The sequence below is a fragment of the Podarcis bocagei genome, assembly GCF_964188305.1.
Source record: "Podarcis bocagei genome assembly, chromosome: 11".
In the NCBI taxonomy this organism is placed as follows: Eukaryota; Metazoa; Chordata; class Lepidosauria; order Squamata; family Lacertidae; genus Podarcis; species Podarcis bocagei.
In genome coordinates this window covers 30,331,508-30,355,286 of record NC_138136.1, presented here as the reverse complement: position 1 = coordinate 30,355,286, position 23,779 = coordinate 30,331,508, and the positions used below count along the sequence as shown (strand labels likewise).

General features: G+C 42.4%; 2 protein-coding genes and 1 long non-coding RNA gene across 6 annotated transcripts in view; all 3 read right to left on the bottom strand.

The window, feature by feature from the left end:
- Positions 1 to 3,421: 3,421 nt before the first annotated feature.
- CETN3 (centrin 3) lies at positions 3,422 to 9,646 on the bottom strand. Of its 2 annotated transcripts, none has more exons than XM_081212445.1 (5): positions 9,530 to 9,646; positions 7,642 to 7,777; positions 5,631 to 5,745; positions 4,607 to 4,798; positions 3,422 to 3,838 (listed from the first exon to the last, which is right to left on the bottom strand). In XM_081212445.1, the coding sequence occupies exons 1-5, from the start codon at positions 9,535 to 9,537 to the stop codon at positions 3,795 to 3,797; spliced, it is 495 nt and encodes a 164-aa protein (XP_081068571.1). In that variant the 5' UTR covers positions 9,538 to 9,646; the 3' UTR covers positions 3,422 to 3,794. The 2 variants fall into 2 exon arrangements, with proteins under 2 accessions (XP_081068571.1, XP_081068570.1); XM_081212444.1 differs by lacking the exon at positions 9,530 to 9,646 and adding an exon at positions 9,302 to 9,495.
- Positions 9,647 to 12,523: 2,877 nt separating this feature from the next.
- On the bottom strand, positions 12,524 to 23,766 carry MBLAC2 (metallo-beta-lactamase domain containing 2). 2 transcript variants are annotated; one of them, XR_014012771.1, is made up of 3 exons: positions 23,234 to 23,766; positions 16,195 to 16,634; positions 12,524 to 15,730 (listed from the first exon to the last, which is right to left on the bottom strand). XR_014012771.1 is itself a non-coding variant. In XM_081212437.1 (2 exons), exons 1-2 carry the CDS (start codon positions 23,709 to 23,711, stop codon positions 16,249 to 16,251), a joined length of 864 nt encoding a protein of 287 aa, XP_081068563.1. In that variant the 5' UTR covers positions 23,712 to 23,766; the 3' UTR covers positions 12,524 to 16,248. The 2 variants fall into 2 exon arrangements, 1 of the variants encoding a protein (XP_081068563.1); XM_081212437.1 differs by having other exon boundaries at positions 12,524 to 16,634.
- LOC308597000 overlaps positions 12,524 to 23,779 on the bottom strand; it is a 272,467-nt gene continuing 261,211 nt past the window's right edge. For both annotated transcript variants that reach the window (XR_014012779.1, XR_014012780.1), the window contains exon 2: positions 12,524 to 15,761. This is a non-coding gene — a long non-coding RNA (uncharacterized lncRNA). The remainder of the gene's footprint in view (positions 15,762 to 23,779) is intronic.

Genomic DNA, 23,779 nt, shown 5'->3' with positions numbered 1-23,779 from the left:
ATCCATTAGAAATTTCCTAATTTTTGAATTTTCGTTTTCTTTCCCATTGAATGCTGGAGAATAGAAAAAAAGAAAAAGAAAGTGGGAGCAATTTTCACCACAGCATTTGCAGCGGCCAGCTTGTGGGAGAAGGTTTGCAGAAGTGCCAAAAATGTCTAGAAAAAAGAAAAATCCTAAGGGGAGGACCCTCCCAACAGTGCAATGAGGACTGAGCGTGCTCAGTGGTTGGAGAGCTGATTTTGAGGTGGGAAATTGAATAGAGGTGAAGTGATGGGCATGAGGCAGGAGTTGATAATACAGGTGAGCTGCACACAGGTGAGCTGCATGCAAGCTGCCAGCCAGCTCTATGGAGCCTCCTTTTATTGACACAAATATGCAAACCCAGGCAGATACATTTTGGGCTGTGACCTTTACACATCTTCCAGTCCTGAGATCGTGGGGTGGTACAAAGTTATTTTGGCACCTGTTTCCACCGCGTCATTTTCCCCTTGCACAGTGTATGACGAAGGAGACAAAAGGTCTCAGAGACAAAGGTTAGAGACAGGGCACCACAGACTACTGAGACTGCAAAAGGTTAGACACAGGGCATGATGTTCAGACAGTTGTGACTTTGTCTGTGAGGGGCCCCAAGGTCACGCATGCAGGCAGGCTGAGGCTGCCTGCAGGTGGGGAGTGTCCTCCCTCTGGACCTAGCAATCATCCCTACATAGAGGAAAGAGCTTTTCCCCCCTCCAGCTGGACCTTTTTGGAAAGGCATTCTGACAGCCCTCAGCTGGGCCCCGGAAGTGTGGGGAGAGACATGGCCAGCCTCAGCAAAGACCCGCTGGGCCTCTGGCTCACGAGGAGACCCTCCCCAGAACCCGATGGGGACATCCTGAGAAGGTCTCCTCGTGAGACAGAGGTGCAGCGGGCCTTTGCTGAGGTTCTGCAGCCTTCCAGCTAACAGCTGACACTGGGAAAGCCGCACTTCAGCTGAGAAAGCCCCCATCCTACTCTGGAAACCTCTCTGTGCCTCAGTGAAGCAGCCTCAACAAGCCTCTGGCTCGCGAGGAGACACACACCCAGCCCAAAGAGGTGTGCTCTGGCACCTTTTTCTCTCACTCTTCACTGCAATGTTTTGAAGAGAACACGAGGGTCCTCTAGTCTAACCCCCTGCAATGCAGGAATTTTTGGCCCAACGTGGGGCTCAAATCCACAACCCTGTGGTTAAGAGTCATACGCTCTGCCAACTGGGCTATGCACCCCATTTGTCTTCTGTAAATGTTAGCGCATCATTTGAATATCAGGAACCCAGAATGAAGTCAAGCAACAAGTGCCTTATCTATCCTCCTTTTAAATCAATATTTGTCAGTCTGACTGCACAGACAAGAAGTGCAGAGAACACAGTGGACTCTCACAACTGTGTATACTTTTAAGAGCTTACTTGGAAGTAGAGCTGCTGTGGCCCTATGGACTACAATTCCTATTATCTCTAGTCACTGGCCAAGCTGGCAGAGGGTGATGGGAGTGTTTGAAAAGCTTGGAAGAATGTACAGTGCCTCTCTTACCATTATAATGTGCATATTAGTTGTTCTGGCATCTTTTCCCCTAGAAAGCAGCTTTCAAATGCTCTGATAAGAAAAAGTGGGGAGGAAAAGGATGTTTAACTACTTCTCTGCTTGCCATCTTTCCACTCCAACTTGCCAAGAGACTTGACTTGGCAGGGATCAGCTCTACTTGTAGCTCCTGAGAGAAACTCATTTCATTAGGACTTTGGCTCCAAATTTAAAAGATGCCCAGCGGAAGCCTTGCTTGCAGAGGAATAATTGGGAGTGCACTTTGTAGGGTTTTATCTGCTCCACACTGGGCATCATATGGCATTCAGTGTGGGACAGGTAGGCTTGGCTAGGGAAGAATTACCTCATAGGCCCAATTAGCATCCCTCCTAGGCTAATTTGACCACAGGTTCCCTATGCCTGATTTACAGGAACACCTAAAATAGGGTGAAGAATGTGTGAATCCCTTGCTTCTTCTCCCTTCATGACATGCAAACCATTTTTTCCCCCAACACTAGGATTGATGTTAGCAGGGCCATCTGGCATCCTTGCATTATGCTTTCAACTTTGTTGTTTAAACTTCAAAGAAACAAGGTTATCTTGTGTTTGGATATATGAAGTGAAATGCATCTCTCAAACAACTAAAGCAAGCTTTGCTCTAAAAAAAATAACCTTAAGATTCTGAGCATCAACATCAAAACGTTATCTCCCAGTAACTTGTGGTACCTAACCTCGAAGTTGCTGAAAGGGTGTCTACAGCAATGGCACATCTAGCCAAATGGAAGAAGGCTTAACAGAACACACATAAAGCATGCAAAAGGCAAACAAAAACGGTATGATAGCTTAAGAACATAGCCTCTGATGGGATCAATCAGGAATGCATTTTATGCAACATATCTAACCTTTTACAGTGGTACCTCGGGTTAAGAACTTAATTCGTTCCAGAGGTCCGTTCTTAACCTGAAACTGTTAACCCGAAGCACTTTAGCTAATGGAGCCTCCCGCTGCTGCCGCGCCGCTGCTGCACGATTTCTGTTCTCATCCTGAAGCAAAGTTCTTAACCCGAGGTACTATTTCTGGGTTAGCAGAGTCTGTAACCTGAAACATCTGTAACCTAAGGTACCACTGTATACTGAGGTTACAGCTAGTTTCCCCAAGAAAAAGGAAGTAGTTAGAAGGCAGTTTGCCTCTTCTAAGATTTCAAGTTATTTCCCCAAGTCATTCTCAAGAGTAGACCTAACAAAAGTAATGGAACTCAGTTACTTTTCTGTTTATTTTACCTGGTTTAGCTGGACAGTTGAAGCCATTTCCCAGGGTGTGGCCACTTGCATGCTGAAAGCTTCTAGGAGCCACAGGCAAGAGCTGAGTGCAGGGTGGTGGACAAAGGACCACAGAAGCACATGACCTTCATCAGAGGTTCCACCCCTCCCCTAACACCTCATACATCCCAATGGTAGCTGATGGGTCTAAAACCTTCAGTGCGTTAGGGTCTTCCTCTGCATGTGAAGACAGGCTCCGGAGTATTGAGCGGATGACAGCAATAGTGGGTCCAACAGTCAAGAAGGTGGTTACTGTACAGGCCATAGAGGAAAATGATGAGTAAGTGGGGCTCATGAACCTGGGAAGGTAGCGCATCTAGGAGATGGTAAACTGATCCTAGAACTCTGCTGCCTTACAGCTATACTCATTCTTGAGAAAGGCTTTGGGAGTAAACCCCTTGGGGGAAAGGAGTGACACAAAATGTAATGCAATAAATAGTTTACAATTACTGCTGCACAACAAAAGAATAACCTAAAAGACCAAATGTGATTTCACCACCAAATTAAGCAGTACTATAGCTGACAATTACAACCACAATCCATTTGGATTAAACACTCCAACAAGGGTTACAGAATATAAAAAGAATACTTTATTAAAATGGATGTCTCTTAAACTCTTATATAAAAACTAAGGCCACGGCTAATGCTAAAATAATGTCAACTTCAAAAGGTTTTATACTATGATTTAATTTAAAATTCTTATACAAAGCTATTTTACAAATGAGTACTCAAACGTAACACTGCTTAATCTAAAATTTAATGATATAAAATATCAACCTCTTAGTACATAGATTTTGTGTTTCTTTTGGTCCTTTGAGGAAAATTATTTTTTGCATGGCTCCTGCTACAGAAATTAACTTAAACAGAAAGGTGGCAGCTTCAATGCTGAAAGCCGATAATCCTTCCTTTTTGTGCCAAGTTCATTTCTTTTCTTGTACCATTAAACATCTCCAGTCATGATGGCAATAAATTCTTCCTGGTTGACTGAAAAAACCAAAGAAAACAGGTAAGTATTGACTGCATATCTTACTTGAAAGCTTTTATCAATCAAATAAGCTCCTTTTTGCAGTCTGAAGTAGGCTAAATACTGAAATTCTCTCAAAAATATTAAAGCAAATTAACATTCATTTGGAAAGTCTGTAGTGGACCATTTTGAAGGATTAACTTGGTATGAAATCCTCAGAGCAAGCAATTATCTCATGAAATTAAAATAATTTAGCTTTACTAAAACAGACTAGTTGGTTATTGCTTATATATAAACATATATATATATATCTGCTGCTATCATTTCATACTGCATATTGCTACAAGCCCCAAATCCTCTTGGCCTTGTCTTCTAAATTTGAAGGTACACTTAAATTTCTTGATTTCTGAAGAAGATTCTATGGTTATTTTTTAGAGACTTTGCAATATAAGTCACTAAAAAATAACCATAGAATCTTCTTCAGAAATCAAGAAATTCAACAGCATTGTAGGCAGACAATAATTCACCCCAGTTATATTTATCCATTGCAAAATAACAGAAGAGGCCAATACATTCATGTATAACCTATGCCATATAATTTCATACTTTAATAGGGAGAAATTGAATTTCATTCCCAAATCTATGGGTAGTATATAGGATTACATTTCCTGGAGGGAAAATCAGTCACTTGCTTGACCATAAAATCATCACATGGGAAACAAATTCAATGCACTATTTCTATATCATATTTATGATTAGCACATGAACACAGCATCTTTAGAACTTACTTTCTCCATCACCATCTTTATCAAATTCTTCAATCATTGCCCGAAGTTCTTCATCAGTCATGTTTTCCCCAAGTTCTCTAGCTACACGGCGCAGGTTTCTCAGGCTTATTTTACCCGAATCATCATCATCAAACAATTTAAATGCCTTGAGTATCTCTTCATGAGGATCTCTCTCAAGTATCCAGTCTGTCACTAAAATGAAAACAATTGGGAGATCTGGTCTATTTCTATGAAATTAACTCTACTTCTGTTGGTGAAAAAATAATAATTCTGCATTGAAATGCTCTAACTCTATTCCAAACCCTCAGGTTTCTGACCCAAAGAATTTAAAAGATTAGCTTTCATCATCTACCTAAAGAGGCGGGGTGTGTGTGTGTAGGTACATGTAGGAACCTCAACTGCATGGATTTGAACTCCACATAGGAAGTGAATAAATGGAAAATGTCACAACTTACTGAATACTTAGCAAGGTAACCGAGTAGTTATACTTCATTTCTGCAGAAAACCCACTCTCTCTTTTGATCTTTCTATAGCAAAAGCAAATATTGTAGGAATCTTCTACATATGGATGCCAAAGTTAAATACAAAAATTGCCACAACATAATAATTACTTTTCCATAGTCCAATAGGTGTTTTTTTTTAAAAAAAAAGTTGTGGATACAGAAAAAATAAATAAATTAGATTTTAAAAGGATAATGGGGGAAAATAGCAGGACATGAAAAACTATGGAATGCTAGTAAAGTTTAAGGTCATCTATCCCCTTTGTTCAGTTTCATAACTACTGGCAGATAAAGGTGGGATAGAAGAAAAGAAAGTGCAAGCAGAGGGTCAAAGCAAAATTTTGATAGTTCTCCATTTATTTATTTGGAGGGGGACACACAATGCTGTAAACATTAAACAGCTCATCTGTTATCCCCGATACATTTGCATACCCATCCATTAAGAATCAGACCAGCTAAATTTCCAGCTATCAATTATTGCCAAATTTCCTCCTGTCAATAAATGCTTAAAATCCAATACTCACCAACTTCATTAAAATCTTCAAAGGTGATTTTCCCAGTTCCTTCCCGATCATAATCTTTAAGTATCTTTAGAACATCTGCTTTTTTCACATCAAAACCTAAGGCTCTCATTGCCACCTTTTGGGAAAAGACAGAAATGCAACAATGTTGACTCACAAACCATTTATTCACCGTAGTTCATATTGACTGCAATAGCAAGTTGATGAGAACAAATGACATTTTTACTCACATGAGAATTTCCTAGATGATACTAAAGAAAAGAAATCCTAGGTAGATGGATGAGATTGTAAAGATAAAACTTCCAAATGGTTTAACATTTCTGAAAGTCTGTCCACTATTCCACAAATGCCTGGATGACAAAAAAAAAATGGAGTTTGTGCAGTTTTAAGTGCTTGGCTGTCTGGGGGGGGGGGAGGCAGAACATGATTGCCGTACCCAAGCTGACACATCTGGCGTCCAGAGTGGGAGAAGCAATACTTCCCTCTTGGCAGCAAACAGGACATTACCAAGAGGCTCCTGCAACACTGCAGAGACCTCTTGAACAATCTCAGATTCCTGAGCAAATGGGTGCTCTGAAGCCAAGCCAAACAGCACTCTGCACATCATTTATAGATCTATATTTACTGGTCTGGCGTGCTTTGGTCCATGGGGTCACGAAGAGTCGGACACGACTAAATGACTAAACAACAACAACATTTCCTGATCTCCAGCCAAGAAGCGTCTGGTGCCCCCAAAAGCAGCACCTGAAGTGCTACTTTGATAGATGAGAGTTAACGTGATCCTGTGATCCCACAGGAGCCACTATGGTGATTTCCTGTTTTTTGGGTGGAGGTTTACCAGTGGAGGGAGACAAAGGTAACTCTCTTGCTATACTTTTGGCCTTGCCAGCACTTTTTCAGGAGAGCAGGAGTGATCAAGCCAAATGCTGAAGGAGCATAATATTTTATTCTACACTACTGCTGGAGTGAATGGAGAGAACTGAGTGCACCCGCAGATTACCAACTTGCCATCCTTGTTTAACCTCTTGTTTACTGACATTACAAAATAAGCATGCCGACTGAGTAGAAATGTATTGGTTTGTGCTGTCAGTATCCTAAACAGTTCAGCAACAACTTCTATCTCTCCAAGTTTCAAAAGTGAATTTTTGTGAGAAAAGAACAAGAAAAAAATAGCTCTATGAAAAAGACACTCTGGGATGGCAACCAGATGGAATAAATTTCCCACCCAAGCTGCCTTTGGCTCTTACAAAATGAGAGCAGAAGATTTGACAGTATGACATTTTGAAAATTATGTTTATTATATCAAGGCTGCATGGGATTAAGCCTTACTGAAATCATGGAGACTTTCCTCAGAGCAAACAAGTATAAGATTGTATTGCAGGAGAACCACTGACATCAAGGTTCTTAGGACATTAATATATCGCACATAACTCCACATAGCAGCCTTAAGATGTTTCTGACAAAGAGGCTATGTATACCATACCACAATGCTAAAATTCAAGATCTATAGTTTTCCCTGGAATGCAGATCTATGTAACTATGAGCACCAAGGGGCATGCATCTTTCCTAGTATTTACTTTTAAGTGCTTCTGCATTATGGCTGCTTTAAACATCATAGAAACAGACAGCAAACATTAAAAACACCAATTCAAGAGCTGCTGCAGTGAAGTTGATAAAGTGTGAGCTATAAAACTAGTTCAAACCTCACTACATGCAAACCATTTCCTTACAATCTCAGCCTCCTCTACACAATGGGGGCAATACCAGCCTATCTCATAAGAAGGTTACAAAGATTACTAATATTATATTATAATATATATTACTGAATATTCAACAAGTGCTATATAAATGCTATTACACCACATACAGTTTTACTCTGTATGAATCAGCCATCTTTGTTCATAGCATGTATACCACAGAAAAATGTGTCACAATATGTAGCTAACACATATTTATACAAGACTGTACAATTATAAAGCAAAATATCAATATTTTTATGAAAAAAATCAATTGCCTTCAGTTCGTGATAATCTATAGCTCTGTCTTTATCTGTGTCAAACAACTCAAAAGCATCTTTAATTTCTTGCTTCTGTTCTTCAGTCAAGTCTCTTCTTTTCTTTCTCTTGGTTTTGTCAACAGGAAGCTCAGTTCTAGATGATAAAGACAAATGTAGTCAGGTATGTTTTTTTTCTCTTAAAAACACACACAATTTTAGTTCTGTAGCATATCTTAGTGGGTAGGTATATGTCACCTTGCTGATGAAGAAAACAGAATGAGAATTGATTCCATGAAATGTCCAGTCTTAGTTTTAAGATTTATGATGGATTTATGACTGTATTTGGGCTAGGGCTGGTGTAGGAAAGCTTTGGCCCTCCAGACGTTGCTGAACTATCATTCCCATCAGCCCTGGCAAGCATGGCCAATTGCCAGGAATGAGGGGCGCTGTAGTTCTTCCAGCACCTTGGAGGGCCAAATGTTTGCCACACTTGGACTAGAGGCTACAATGACAAAACAGTATACTCTGTCTGCCATCAAGACTCCCTTCTGCTCTTTTTAGTTCACCATTTCCCTGATATATGTATATTATATTCTTAAAATGGACTTCTGCATTCCTAAAGGCTACGGGAACACAAAAAAATGAACACAAAAAACCTGCTTTCTACAAAGTCAGACCATTAAACCATCTTGTTCTGTACTATGGTAGACTGCAGCTTTCCAAACTTCTCAGGCTGGTGACACACTTTTTAGACATGCATCATTTAGTGATGGCTCACTTGGTTAGAGCATGGTGCTCATAATGCCAAGGTTGCAGGTTCAATCCCTGTATGGAGCAGCTGCATATTCCTGCATTGCAGGGGGTTGAACTAGATGACCCTCAGGGTCCCTTCCAGCTCTTACAATTCTATGACACAGTAATTCAGTTTTACTAGCAAACCAGAGGTTAAACTAACCCCTTTCCAGCCCTGGTAAGGAGCACGGGGAGCGTTTCCACGACACACGAACACATTGCAGCTGAGACACTAAGGTGTTGCAACAGTCTGGAAAGCTCTCTTGGTAAAGGCTCTGCATGGCTTCAGAGATGGCATTCCCTGCCCTGCCTACAAGATACCAAGAAGCAATCTGGAAATGTGTGCAGGGAAGGCATTTGCTGCACCACTAAGCTATGGCTCTGTGCTCTGTAGTGGCAGCCCACCTCACCAAGGATCACTTCCTAACGTTTATGAAGATGGCCTGGAGCATCACAGCCCGAAAACTCAACTTAGATTATAAATCTAAAAATGGCATTAAATCACTTCCACAAGCAGCCTTGAGAACCTAAGCGGGGACACGCATTATTCTTCCTTCCTCTTCCCTCGCCTACAAGGTCCAAGGCAACTATCAACAAAACAAGATGTAACTAATAATAAATAATAATAATAATAATAAAGCTGAAATCCCCGACTCGAAAGACAAGAGGAATCGGTCGGCTACCAAATGCTTTTGCGACGGGAGGGGGGAAGGGGATGCCGCGCGCTACCCGGAGCCAGTGCGCACGCTCGCTGCGGCAAATATCGCGACAAGGCGGCTCGCGACGGTGGGGAGGGGGTGGGAAACACGTTGCGTTGCCATGGCAACAAGAAGCAAAAAGCCCTTCGCTCGCGGCTTCCCTCCCTCCCTCCCGCCAAGGTACCAACCTCGCCACCAAATTCATTCTCCCAGCCCCACCCCTTGAAAACCAGGCGGGAAGGGGGGCAGCGTGTCTCGGCTACTTTGGCCACCGGAACCCGGAATCAGGAGGAACAACAGCCTTTCCCTCGAAAGCGGGGCGCGAAACCCGTTCCCTCCGACAACGCCGCTTCCCCTCTTCCGATTGCGAGCTTTAATTGGACCCCGCGAAGCGTCCCTCCCGCCCCGCCGCTCACAGCGTCATCGCAAGTGGCTAAGCCGCTTGTCAATCAAGTCTCAGGCGCGCCTCCCCGGTCTCCTGTTGAAAATTGGTGGGTACGCCGCCAACGTTTTACCCAGAAGGCGTTGCTGCTTATAGACGAACGTCGCGGCTCAGGGCAAATTGCCGCGCTGATTGTTGACGTAATAAGAGCCCGCCCGTCCTAGAGTCTCATTGGCTGCAGCCTTGTAGCGCATCCTCCCTAGGATATGAATACGAAAGCAATAAAGTCGTTTTAGGAGGGATGAATCTGAAGCTATCAGTCAAGGGCATTTTATACAAGGGACAGAAAAGCTTCATGTTCTGGAGGTCGCATATTTGAATGGCCTCACATAGAGAAGGCTCTGCTCACAGAAAATCGAAGCACACGGGAGCACCGTTCAGAATAGCCTTCTTGACATTAATACACACACCCCCCCCTTCTCCTTTCTACGAGTAGGGAGCTCTTTACACTCGAGTATGTCTTCACACAAGTCATTGCTGTACTGTACTATGGAACTGGCTATCACAAGGTAATAGTTATGGGCATCACATCACCAGGATTTGACAAATGCATGAAAACTGAAGCCATCAATAGCTACTGGACATAGTATATGTCTCTTCATTACATCCAGTACCTGGCCGTATGCTCTTGACTGATAGCTGGTGAACACATGAGGGGGGGAAACCTGACAGCATTAATTTGCTACATCAATGCATGCTTACTTTGCAATTGTTTGGAGGTCTCTGAAGATGAAAAATAAGCCACTGTCATGCAAGGGCTTTAGTCCTGGACTAGCCAAGATTTTCGATTTGGATACCTGAAGCCCACGGAGTGTATTTCGGTAAGTCACAAGCTTTCAGCCTAGTTTACCCCGTTTCTTCCTAATTTGGCGACAGAAAGACAGCATCAAGTATAATGTCAAAGATACAAGTAGTAATGGTATGTACAGCTCTATTCTTCTTTGGTCTGACTTCACCTGGCACACCATGTCCAGTTCTGGACACAACTGAAGGAGGCTACTGACAAACTACAACGTGAAGAAATGGTAAGGGCTTGGACATCCATTCCTGTGTGAATTAAGGGAGATGGGTATGTTTATCCTGGAGAAGGGGACGTTCAGAGCCAATACGTTTGGCAGTCTTGAACTATTGGGAGGCTGTCACAGTGATGATGGGTCAATTTTGCTTTGTTACTCCAGAGAGGAGGACCCAAACCAACATATACAATTTACAAGGAAGAGCGTTTCAATTGAACACTAGGAAGAGCTTCCTGGTGGTTTGAGCTGACAGGAATTAGAACAGGCTCCCTTGGAAGGTGATAGACTCTCTGATAGAGATTTTTAAGCAGAGTTGCTGCAGCAGTGCAATTACTACACTGGCAGGGGTTCGACTAGATGACATCTGAGGTACTCTAAGAGTAGAACTCCCAGGTCAGAACTGGCAACTCCTTCTCTCAGAGCCTTAAGGCACCTACCAGAGGGGGGGGGGGAGATTACTTTTTACAGTCTAATGCAATCCTTCCTCCTCAGCATCTCTTTTCTCAGAACTTAATTCTGAGCTTACACACTGTTTGAAATTGCAGCTTGTATTATTTTCATTTCTTGCCTCAATGTAGGTTTTTTAAAAAAAGTTAAGCTCATCTGTTACAATATCTGAAGGCTATTCACGGAAGAATCGTATTTTGAACTGAGTCATATCATATTTGTATATATAGAACTAAACCAGCAGATGGCATCTCTTTTAAAAAAGTAATTGTTCAGTATATATTTGAAAGGACAAGAGAATCTTAATATCTGAATAAAACTTTGTTCTATTTACTCACATTTTTTTCTCCAAGAGATTATTTGGTTTCTGTGTGAAAGTAAAAACAAAAATTCTAACTAGCTCCAGCCCATTACATTTTCAGACATAAGCTGTAAGGTAAAGGTAAAGGGATCCCTGACTGTTAAGTCCAGTTGCAGACAACTCTGGGATTACGGCGCTCATCTTGCTTTATAGGCCCAGGAACCCGCATTTGTCCGCAGACAGCTTCTGGGTCATGTGGCCAGCATGACTAAGCTGCTTCTGGCGAACCAGAGCAGCGCATTGAAATGCTGTTTACCTTCCCGCCGGAGCATTACCTATTTATCTACTTGCACTTTGATGTGCTTTCGAACTGTTAGGTTGGCAGGAGCAGCAACGGGAGCTCACCCCGTTGTGGGGATCAGCAAGCCCTAGGCTCTGTGGTTTAGACCACAGCACCACCTGCATTGTACATACATAATATGTCTGTATTGTCTTGTAAACTACTGCAAAACTCAAGCAACTTGTAACTTCCTAAACTCTGAAAACACCTTTCACCTCTCCCTTTATCTCTTTTTATGAGAAGTGTGAACGTATTGAGCTTGTGTTTTTCACTTAGCATTTATTTCTGAACCTCTCTTCTACAATTTACTCTAGGCACAAACATTTTTATTCCTTTTGCATTATGCTCTTACATGGGTGAGCAACCTCAGGCTTATTTAAACAGTTATCTACAAAGAACACAGAAAAAGCACAACAGAAGATAACTGGAAGGAATCCAGATGCAAAAGGAGATGCGTTCATAAGTAGTGTAAATAGCATAGTGCCTAGTTAGCGTGGGTGATTTCTTATGTTCAGTTAGCTGAATCAGCTATAATAAACACAATGAAAGCATTTTCTGCGGCATTAGAGCAAGATGTAGGATGTAATGGTTTTATGCTCCAAAATAACCCCAAGAAATTATGGTCAATGTTCTCATTTTCACAAAAGGATTTGGGCATTTCCGCAAGGAAGCCTTTCAACTTTCAAAAGCCCACCCCACCCCCCACACAAAAAAACCTATTTCAGAGTGATGGCAGCTGTTATCACCTGGCTATCACACCACTACCATTTGGCATCATCCATTCCATCTCTCAAAAGCAACACATATGTAACTTTCTCCTTTGGTTGGGTTAAAGATGAAATAGAAATGATCACTGGAGAGCTGTTTTGTGTCATAATTCTTTTATTATCAATATCTATGATAAAATAATATACAATTTCCCCTTGAAAACGGTGGCACATTAGTAAAGTTTCATCAGTAGACAGAACAATGCATTACAACTTTTTAAAATGCTTTTAAATTGCATTTTACAGCACAATCCATGACTTGCTTCAGTAAAAACAGTTGAATCAACAACATATCATTGCCTTAACTCCAAGAACATTGTTGAACAGAATTGCATTTTAAGCCTTTGTAAATACTGAATCCAGAGGGGATGTCAAGAGAATGTTTACAAATAAAGCAATAGTAAATGTATCATACTCTGTAATATTGAAAGTGAACACATATATTTTGTTGTTTTTAAAGGCATTACAATAATTAATGATAAAGGTCTTTCAATAAATTCATTCAGAAATACACAAGGTCTTAGAATATAAAAATAATTAAGACAAAAGATAAGATTATATATTTTCACTCTAAGGTTGTACTTTACTAACCAAAGCCAAGTGCGACTTACTTCTAAGTCAGCGAAGACTAGCCTGTGGTCCCCCAGATGACATTAAACTCCAGCTCCCAGCAGCCTCATTCAGCTTGGCCAATAATTAGGGATGATGGAAGTTGTAGTTCAGCAATATATGGAGGGCCACAGGTTAGCCACCCCTGTTCTAAGTTAAAGCTCTGACTCAGGCTTACGAAGAATAAAGACTCAATGAACTGAGTGGAACTTGCTTTTGAGTAAACACATGCTTGGGGAGTGTTTCACAGCCTGATTCCTATTTGACTACATTTCCAGAGAACTACTTAAGACTTCAGAAGATAATCTGGCTTTGTGAAATAGAACAGAAATGTCCCATCTTATAGAACAAAAATGTACCAACAGAACTGTTCCAAGAGCAGAAACTCAGATCAGTTCTTAAGAGTAGTCTAACCTTTGGCAAGAACAGTATTCCTTAGCTAAATTCTTCCCACAGTGAGCTGTCTAGTATGTGCCACTCACAGTAAGGCGTTTGGAAAAGAACTTTCAAGACACTGAGAAGGTGGGTAAGGTAGGAAAGAAGGAATAGAGGCTTTAGGCAGTTTGCTTTAACTCTGGGAAAAACATCACCATTAATGCCTCAAAATCACTAGCACCTCAGCAGTATTCCCGTAGAACAGAATGATTTTGTAGCAGTTGATTCCAAAAGGTGCACATTTCTACAAAATGAACAAGGTACCAGTCTCAAGTTGGCTGCAAATTGAAGTAGGAACCAGGTTAGCCTTAACTGTGCTTAAATATTGGTGTTGACACAATGCTTAGCAGCAGTTAAAACAGGAGGGCATTCACTTGAGAAGGAAATGGGTAGGCAGCGGCATCAACTTGGGCCCCAGACTGTGGATGCCCAGCACGCACACCACAACACCGTGATGTCGAGGTGTGACATGATGTCACGACCCCGCAGCACTGGAGCACCAAAGGTAAGGTGGCGCCTGGCAGTGGGTGGTGGCCAGGCACCCACAGCAAAAGTTTTGTGGGGACGGGAGTTGGCACCACTGCAAGTAGGAGTGAATGATCCGGCAACCCATTCCTGATCGCTTGACCACAGTCAAGAGGGCCTCTCCATTATATCTGCACTAGTCTTCAACCTGATGAGTTTTGTATTTGCTAATTTTTAGATTAATATCTTGTAAAGTTGCAAGTTCATGGGTGCCTTTTCTCCCTAGCATTAAAAGGTATCAAGTTAGTGGCTTTGGCTGTTAATAAATGGTATTTCCAAAGCCAATAGCCAAAGTGAAGCGGTCTGAAACATTATATATTTCTCCATTAGTTTGGTGAAAGCTTCAAACAAGATAAGGGCTAAAAGAAATTGCTAACCTCATTTCTAAGTGGTCATTCACCAGCAAGTCTGATCTTCCTGTTTACTGTTGTGCTTTCGTCTACAACAGGAAATAGGCACTGTTAACATTTAAAGAATTAACTACATCCACCTATCCACCCTTGAGGGCTAAAGTGCTGATTACACTGGGGTCAAGCTCTGTATGTGCAGTACTCTTTGATGTATGGGAAATATGCAATAAAGTCGCAAAAGGATAAAAAATTAATTTTGTGTGATAGCCACAACCCGAAGCTGTTCACTGTTCTCACAAGACGAGGGCCACTGTTAATATCCTTCCTAATATATCTCAAACTATCGATTTCATTTCAGTGTCATAGTTACAAGATAAAAACCTGTCTTCGCACAATAAATTGGTAACACCCCAGAGGGCTGCACAGGATTTTTATACTGGAAAAGTACAAACAACAGACAAGGAATTTTTGTCAAGTTGCTTGAAAGTAAACATTACGGAAAATGGAAAAAAGAAACAAAAGAAGAAGAATGACATTTATAGGTTGCAAAGCTACTACTTGAAGTCCTAACTACACCTGTAATGTAAAAAGAACCACATATGACTCTAGAGCTGTAGCTTTTTGGCAGCTATCTCCCCCAAAAATTCAATTTACTCTCTCCTGAGACCCAATTTATTCTCTACAATCCACAAAACGATTTGCAACACACAAGTGCTTCTACAGCTGCTATGCAGAAGAAACCAAGGATGATAACGGGTGTGTGCATTATATTTAAAATTATCTGACAGAATCTTTTAACAGTTACGTACTCTTACATACACTATTAGTCACATTTAAAGAGCAAGCAATACACTTGAAATATTCACTTACATTTCATTTTAGAAACAATAGTCAAATGCAACACACTTAATTCAAGAAGAGTAACAACTTAGGGTGCAGTGCTTTATATTAACATTTGGTAATAACTTCAGGTTAAATTCACCCCATACAATAAAAATGAAATTATTGGTACTTTTATCTTAGTGCATGTAATGAGACAGTGGAATGTTATAAGACCAACCTACCCCCACTACAGCTTATAATAATTTTAAACCATTTAAAATCTACTTTCAACACATATCCCTAACTCAAGATGTCATCAATAAAGTTTGACACGGGTGCAAAACTTTTCATTTAGCATATATATGTTTCAAAATACAAAACGAATTTAGAACATCTGTCAAACTGTACTCAACATATGTGCAAACCTGCCTTGAAAAAATAGAAGGAAAATGAGTAGCTTTGGCACAGCTACTAGTTTATATTGGTATTTTTTTAAAGTAGAAATTAAGTAGATAAAAATAAAAATCTTTATGGCTTATCAGCCAGCTTTTCATTTAAATAAACTTACTGTATTTTTCGTCCCATAGGACGCACCTAGTTTTTTTGGGGGGGAAATAAAGGAATAAATTTTTTCCTTTATTCCCCCCCCCCAAAAAAAAAACCAGGTCGGGGAAACCAAACCAGGTCGGGGAACAGCAGGATGGCGGCGCTGCGCCTCCCCACTGTCCCCCGAGCTTGTGGGGCTGGCCGATGTCTGCCCGAAGCGCGGGGCGCTCTGCTTCACTGCGCCCCACGTTCCGTGCAGCAGGCTGCTATCCGCAGCCTAGGGAGCCCTGCGGGAACTCCCGCAGGCTCCCCAGGCTTGCTGATAGCTTCCTGAAGCCTGGAGAGCGAGAGGGGTCGGTGCGCACCAACCCCTCTCGCTCTCCAAGCTTCAGCGAAAGCCTGTATTTGCCCCATAGGATGCACACAGATTTCCCCTTCATTTTTGGAGGGGGAAAAGTGCGTCCTATAGGGCGAAAAATACGGTACATATGCCATCGGGTTTTACAATAATAATATTATTATTAAACAAGTTATACTATGAAGTTGTTCTGGAATTTGTGGCCCGGAGTGCTAGGCTTGCAATCGATCTGACTGCACATGTAGAAACTTTGTGGCACACACCAGCGTTAGAAATGTAGTTGGAAGCCAAGCGATAGAGCTGTTCAGCACCAAATGTGTTAAAATGCCCCGGAAGGACTTTCTCTACAAGACCTCTATTCACTAAGTCTATCAGTCGCTGGCAGGATGTAACGTAGTCATTGATCCTGCTGTAGGGAAGCCAGTCAATCATTGATCCGTCATATACAACATCCCCACTGAACAATATCTTCCGTTCTCTGTCATGTAAGCAAATGCTTCCTCTTGAATGGCCAGGCATATGCATGACAGTGAGCTGTCTATCACCAAGGTGGATCACATCCCCTACAAACAAAGAACAAAATAATGTGGGGGGGAGGAATTGGACTTTGAAGCATGATCGCAAGAAACATAACACCAAATTTACTTCCATTACAAAGGTTGAGCTCTCTGACAAACCTCAGCGTTAGAAGTGTTAATAGGGAGTCAAACAATGCATGCATGAACACCTTGCCTATTGGTCCAGCACCACTCCCTATATCAGCCAAGCTATGCACCCTATGCTAGTCTGCCCATATACTGATGCTTTAGCATTTTAATGTTTTAATGTTTTATTTTAATCTTGTTTTTTAAGTTGTATTTCAATCAACTTGTTTTTATATTGGTTGTTAGCCGCCCTGAGCCCGGTCTTGGCTGGGGAGGGCGGGGTATAAATAAAATTTACTACTACTACTATGAGCTGCAGGGAAGGTGCTGCTGGATGTCCCACCGCTAAGTAAGGCCCCTGGAATGGTGACACAAGACGGTGCCTTCTCTGTGGTGGTGCTCCCTCTATGGAATCCCCTCCCCCCAAAGACATGGTTGGGACTGATGTTACCTAACTTTCTAGTGCCAGTTAAAACTGTACCTCTTCCCCCAGGCCTTTGGAAGAAACTTACCCATTAAGCTTAGCGGTTATGTCGATTGCCCGCTGTAAAATATTTTCAATGGTATTTTAATTATGGGTTCAAATTTGTAGTGTGAATTTTTAAATTGTTTTTAATGTAGAAATTCTTGTAAATTGCTTTAGGATGCTATGGGATGAAGGGTGATTTTAAAATGAAATACAATAAATAAAAATATCCCCTTTCTAATAAATTTTGCACATGAACACAGACACATTCACAGCAAAGTTCTCAAATGATTTTTTGGCATGAAATTATTTTACCATATCATCTGAGTTTCTCATCTGAATGCACTAATGTGCATTATGCATGCTAATTAATAGGTGAAATTCAGTGCAAGTAAGTTCAAAGTGATACATTTTGGGGGTGTTTTTTTAATCTAACCTTCATATTTATGCAGATAGAACCTGAATTGGCTGCAAACACCCACAAAGTGGTCTTGTGTTCATGAAAGAAATGTCACTGAAAATGTCAGCTCAGTGTATTGCAGCAGTAAAAATGTCAAATTCAGCTTTAGGAATGAGACTGGAAAATGAAACAACTAGCAGTATCATCTCATAACAGGATTGCCCATATAAAAAATGTTGCATCTCAGAAAGGACCCTGCTGAGCTGGAGGTACAAAAGGGGCATTTGAAAGAATCGCAGGGTGGGGTGGTGAATGACATTTTTGTCACAGAAAGGGGGGAGATGATAGCAGAGCTTTATAAGTGTGTAAAAAGAGCAAATACAGCTGCTAATTTTGTCAAAATAATAGACGTTGTTATTATTTAAGTATGTTTACTGGGAGACAGTGTGCAATCACCTCTTAAAAGAATTCACATGATGCTGCAATGGCCATAAGCTTAGGTGGGTTTAAGGCAGGTCCGCCAGTGGCCTTTAGTCATAACAACAAAGGGCCAAACTCGCATTTCATTTTCTTAAAAGCATCTTCAGGGACAGCGGAGTCTGTAACCTGAAGCGTATGTAACCTAAAGCTTATGTAACCTGAGGTACCACTGTACAACCAACAAACAAATATCAGAATACTGACACTGGGAGAGACTTCCATTCCCAGCTGTCATTATTCCAATGGGGTGGGTGGACATGTATACGTACGTGCATTTTTCTTCTTGGTCATACATGGAAGGGAGACAAAGTGGAAAAGCTGAAACTTGCCTCTGGCTAGAGCAACAGAAGGTTCAAATGAGTTCTCATCAAGCAATTCAGCAGAATAGTGCCTGAACTTTTGTCTTATCTACAGATCGGGGAAAATGCTGGGAATCCGCTGCACCAACTTAATGCCCCAAACACTGGATGGCATGCCCAGAATCTGGGCAAATCCCAAATAACCAGGCCATATGGCAACACTTGTTTTTGCCAGTAATCAAATAAAAAAACTTTTTAGATTATTCTGAAATGTCTATCACTATAGTGAATTTTTACTGGCTGGTATCACTGGCTGGATTTTCTTGGCAATAAACACATTAGAATTATTTATATTCTTCTCTTTTCACAGTATCGATGGTAATTGATATGGGATGAACCAGAGGATAAGGAGTTAAGGGATAAAGTGCATAAATCTGGGTTGCTACATTTCATAAATCCCATTAGATTTCAAATCTGTTTAATTTTGCAAATCCAGGCAATCAAAATTGCTGACAGGAAATCTCATAGTAACAATGTACTTTTTAAATATATAAACAAACACTTTAACTTCTGATGCAGTAATACTTTTAGTTGCTTGAAATTAATTTCATAATATTTCCAGTAGCTATTTGTTTTCAAGTCATCTCAGAAGAAGACATCTTTTTGTCTAAGCAAAGGCTGCAAACCTACAGGCACTGTGATCTGGAACCATGCACTTATTCCTTGCTCTTCCCTTCCTTACATACCAGATTTATTTAGTCCAGAGATCTTTGTTGTATTCCAGATTTCCCCACTGTGTCCAAAATGGGGGAGTTTGGGATAATATCAGTTAACCAGGATATTAAGCTGGGACCTGACCTGGTTCTGGTTTAACATCCTGGTTAGTCAGCCAACATTAAGCCAAAGTTTCCTGTTTCAAATACATCAGGGAACTCTGTTCTAAAACTAACCCGGATCTCTGGGCTGATGCCTGCAGGGGCTGATTATAGGAACAGCAAGGAAAAAACATGCCTGTTTCTAACTTTATAATACATGGGTTTATAAATCTGGGTTCGTATGTGTAAAACAGGCCACTGTGAGTTTTCACCGTAGTAAGCCTTTCTGTGTGAGAGCTAGCAACAATAACAGCGTTCACTATTTCAGTAACGTTTACTTTAAGTAATGTGATCTTATGATTGCATACTGAACTTGTGATCCCAGGGAATATATTTCAGAGAAGTTTTCCGGGATCTGACACTAACAGAAACTGTGTGCTCCATCTGGAGATGTGAGTGCATGGGATTATGATCTCATATCTCACTCTGACATCTTAATCAAATGGTCTTCTTGGACCTTAGCTGTGTTTTTCCTGTAAGCAAAGAGGCAAACTGGCAGGCTTATCACCTCCGAAACGTCACCTCCCCATGAGAGAACAGTATACTCAGAATCCAATTTCATCTAGCTAGGTCAGAAAATAATATATTTGTTTCTTTTAGTCACCCCTTCTTAAGGACCCTGAAGACAAATCAGGATTCAATAATGAAATGTTACAACCGATAACCAATAGCTTCCTTTAATGTTCTCCCAAACACTTTGCATTTTATATTTAATTGGCAAGAATGGTTAGCAGAACTGTTAATGTGACACTGTATACACCTAGATGCCCACATGTAGATATACTGTGACTGAGAACTTACTAAGCATGGACACGGTAATATGTACATTTGAACACTGCAAATACATTATTAAATATAACTTAAGGCAGACAGAGATACCTTATTTATTCCTGGCATCCCAGCCTCACCTTTGGGGAAAATGGCTGTAGGGCAATAGTGCAGCACATCCTTTGCATGCAAAAGACCTCATGTTCAATTGCTGGCATCTCCAGGAAGGGCTGGGAAAGACCCATCTAAAACCAGTGATTTCAGATCTTTATATTCGCTCCAGCCCGTGGGCCAATTATGATAGGTGGTCAGTATCACCCACCTATCAATCATCAGATGTCATAATATCAGCTGATTGATAGGTGGGTCACCCTGCCTAGTTGTCAAACTTGGCCTACAAGGGTGGGGGGGGGTTGTCACCATAATAGTTATGGGGAAGACAAGCCATGTCTCTACATGCCCCACACCTGATGTCACATATGATGTCAGGTGTGGGGCAGTTGGGTGTGGTATGGCAATAACAGCCTCACTGGCCAAATAGGGAGGCAGGGTGGGCCAAATTTGGCCTGTGGACCATTAGTTCCCTGCCCTTACTATGGTTTATTTAGCCTAAGTATGGCTTATCTGAAAGTCCAACTCAGCAGACAAACCATTGTTTTCTGGCAACAAACAAACCATAATTTGGTATGTGGGGAAACTGGGGGGGGGGGTTGCTTATCTGTGAAACAACTTGTGGTTTGCTGAACAAACCATGGCTTAGTATGATGTGCAAACACAGCAACTGTGATAATACTGAGCTAGGTGGCCCAACAGCCCAAACTGCAGCAAGGCAGCTTCATAAATTTCTATATAAAATTTGTGAGGAGACTGGAAGCCCTCTTTGTTCTTGTGCTGTCTTCACCCAATGCTTGTTTAACAGGGGAGGGGAGGGGCAGAGGGGCCCTCAACCCTTAGTTTTGGTGCCTGCACTCAAGCCAAAACTCTGTCCTTTTGCTTCAGATTTGGCTTTAAAAACAAGCAAAGAGTCTGGATGGGAAACCGTTTTTTCAAGCCAATCGCCACACTCCCCCATGGACAACATTGGTAGTTGGGGCTGGAGACAGAGCAACAGGGGGGACATTTTTTCCTGTTTTTATTTATTTTCATGGCACAGAAGATAAATTTTGAGAAAAAACAATGGTTACAACCGTAGACAGCTTTGCACAGTAGGCTGTACTCCAGCTGTTCAAAAAGCAGAGTTTTCTACAGCCCCTTCAAACATCTCTGCATCCTCCATCCCTCCAAGCAAACAGCATTATGACACTTCAGGGATGTGGTCCAGCCAGGTCAAAGGATTTGATATGTCCTGAAGAGCCACATTCAGCTGCTGGTCCTGAGATTTTCCTATCCCAAGCCAGTCTAAAATAATAGGTGTGATAGGGGCGGGGTCTGAAAAGACACAGATGGAAAGGAGATCTGATTTGCCTTGTGTCACAAGGCTTCCCCATCCCTGTTATATAACATGTACATTTGAGAGGGGAAACCAACCTAATGAATTGGACAGCTAGAGACAAGAACATAATTGAACTGTAGTTAAGATATGAAATTGTATATCACAATGACTTGGGCTGCAATCCTCAGCATGCTTATTAGTAAACAAGCCCTACTAAGTACTGTAGGACTTACTTCTGAGTAAAGATGCACAGGACTATTAGATTATTGTCAGAGGATGTTACTTTGGGGTAGTGCTTAAAAGGAATCATAGAATTGTAGAGTTCTGTTTATCTGTTCTCTTTACTAATTAATTTAGGTCAATATGTATATATAATGTAATATTTTATATAAAAATAGAATTGTACATAGACTGATGTATACCAGAAAGCATGAAATAAACTAAGGCTGTGGCTTAGTTCCACCCCACCCATCCCCGAATTGATAACCTCCAGTGCAGATTCTTATTGCTACATATATCTGCTGGCTAAGCTTGCATCTGCTACTGGGGATTTGTTTTTTCAAAACTCATTATGGATAGCAAAAACATCTACAAATCCCTAAGACTTCACCTCCTACGTATTTTTCAGGAGCTACTAGAAATGTCTCCACCCATACTCTCTCATTCACAGACACAGTGCATATTCATGCTGGTGTGCCCTTTAAAATATATCAACATGCGTGGATTTTGCCAGATGCCCCCAACTCCTGCATATTATGGATGCTCAAACCTTAAAGGAGAAGATACCACACCCCACATTACACACACAGAGCGAGGGGGGCACAAAATGAAGAGCAGGATTATAGGATCCTTGGTTCTCTCTCTTTCCCTCCCTATAAAAAGGGAAAGGGTAGGCTACAGGCTTTTGCTTCTATTTTATCAAGCTTTTGAAAAAGTGTCTACAGATACAAAATCCATGTAAAACAAAAAAACACTCCCTTTCCAACTCCTTTCTCCACCCTAACAGCAGTTCCATGCCCCTGCTACACGTTTTCTTTCCTAAGCATCTCAAAGCCCATCGAGAGAAGCTATGCACTTGCCTACCTTTAGTTTATCCCAGAAATCTCAGTTCTCGAAGCTCAGAACCGCCCTTTTACACATCCCGAGAGGTGAAGCCAAAGAAGGAACAGCCCTTGATTCTGCTCTCTCTGTATACATAGGACCAGGGCATTCAAAAAACCCCTTCCCTTTACACATTCTCTTGTATACTGGAGCCGACGCCCCCGCCTGTCATTTTCCGCAACAGACCCCAAACACACATCCACCGCCAGCCCTGAGTATTTATGAAGCACCTATAGTAACATGAGCAACATATAGAACGCAACGGACAATGTTAATATTCGTGACATACACAAGCACATTTGCTAACTATACACGAGAGGTGGAGGCACTTGGGGCAATTCATACCACATAGACATTTGCCACTCCAACTGCCTTCGTTGCAAATAATGGGAAACTTTCTAACTAAGTTGAGGGGAATCCGTGCCATTCTGCTGGCACACCCGAAGCGAGGCCCGAGTCAGGCTGCTGCAATTCCAACCTGCCCGCCTGCAGTCCCGCAAGTCCCAGACGGTTCCCTGGAGGTGTGAGAGAAAGTCCCTCTGTGCATGGTCAGAGGTGCTCTTTCTTTCTTTTCGTTCTTTCTCCACCCCGACGTCGTAGGGCCCAGCTCCGTCCTTCCAAAGAGGCCCCGGAGCCTGGCTTTGCCCCGGGCGGGCGTTGGGCAGCCGATCGCCGCCCGTCGTGCTCCTTTACTCACCCTCCTGCAAGACGAGCGTAGGCTGCACGGGCCGCACACGGAACTGGCGGGCGCTCCAGCCCGGGCTGGGCTGGCGCACGACCTCGCTGTCCGAGAGCCAAGTGACGGTCTCGTAGTTGTCGCCGCGGCGCAGCGCACGGGCCTCGGCGCTGTGCACGGCCACCTCGTCGAACTGGTGCAGCCCGCCGGCGTGGTCGAAGTGCACATGGGTGGCCACGGCCAGCAACGGCCTGGGCCGCCCGGCGGCGCCCTCGGGAGAGAGCAGCGCCTTCTCGTCGCCCTCGTCGCCCAGCAGCCCGGCCAAGCGCAGGTAGTCGGGGAGGCTGCGCAGCCCCAGGCCGGTGTCGATCACCACGTCCCGCTGCGAGCCGCGCACCAGCCAGATGTTGGCCCGGTTGCCCGACTCGTAGAAGCGCTCCTGGATCCAGTAGATGCCTCCGCCCAGGGACTTGTGCGCGAACCACTCCAGCGCCGACATCGCCGCCGCAGCCCCGACCTGCCGGGCCGCCTGCAGCGCCTTAGTAGCCGAGCGCGGAGCTGGGCGGA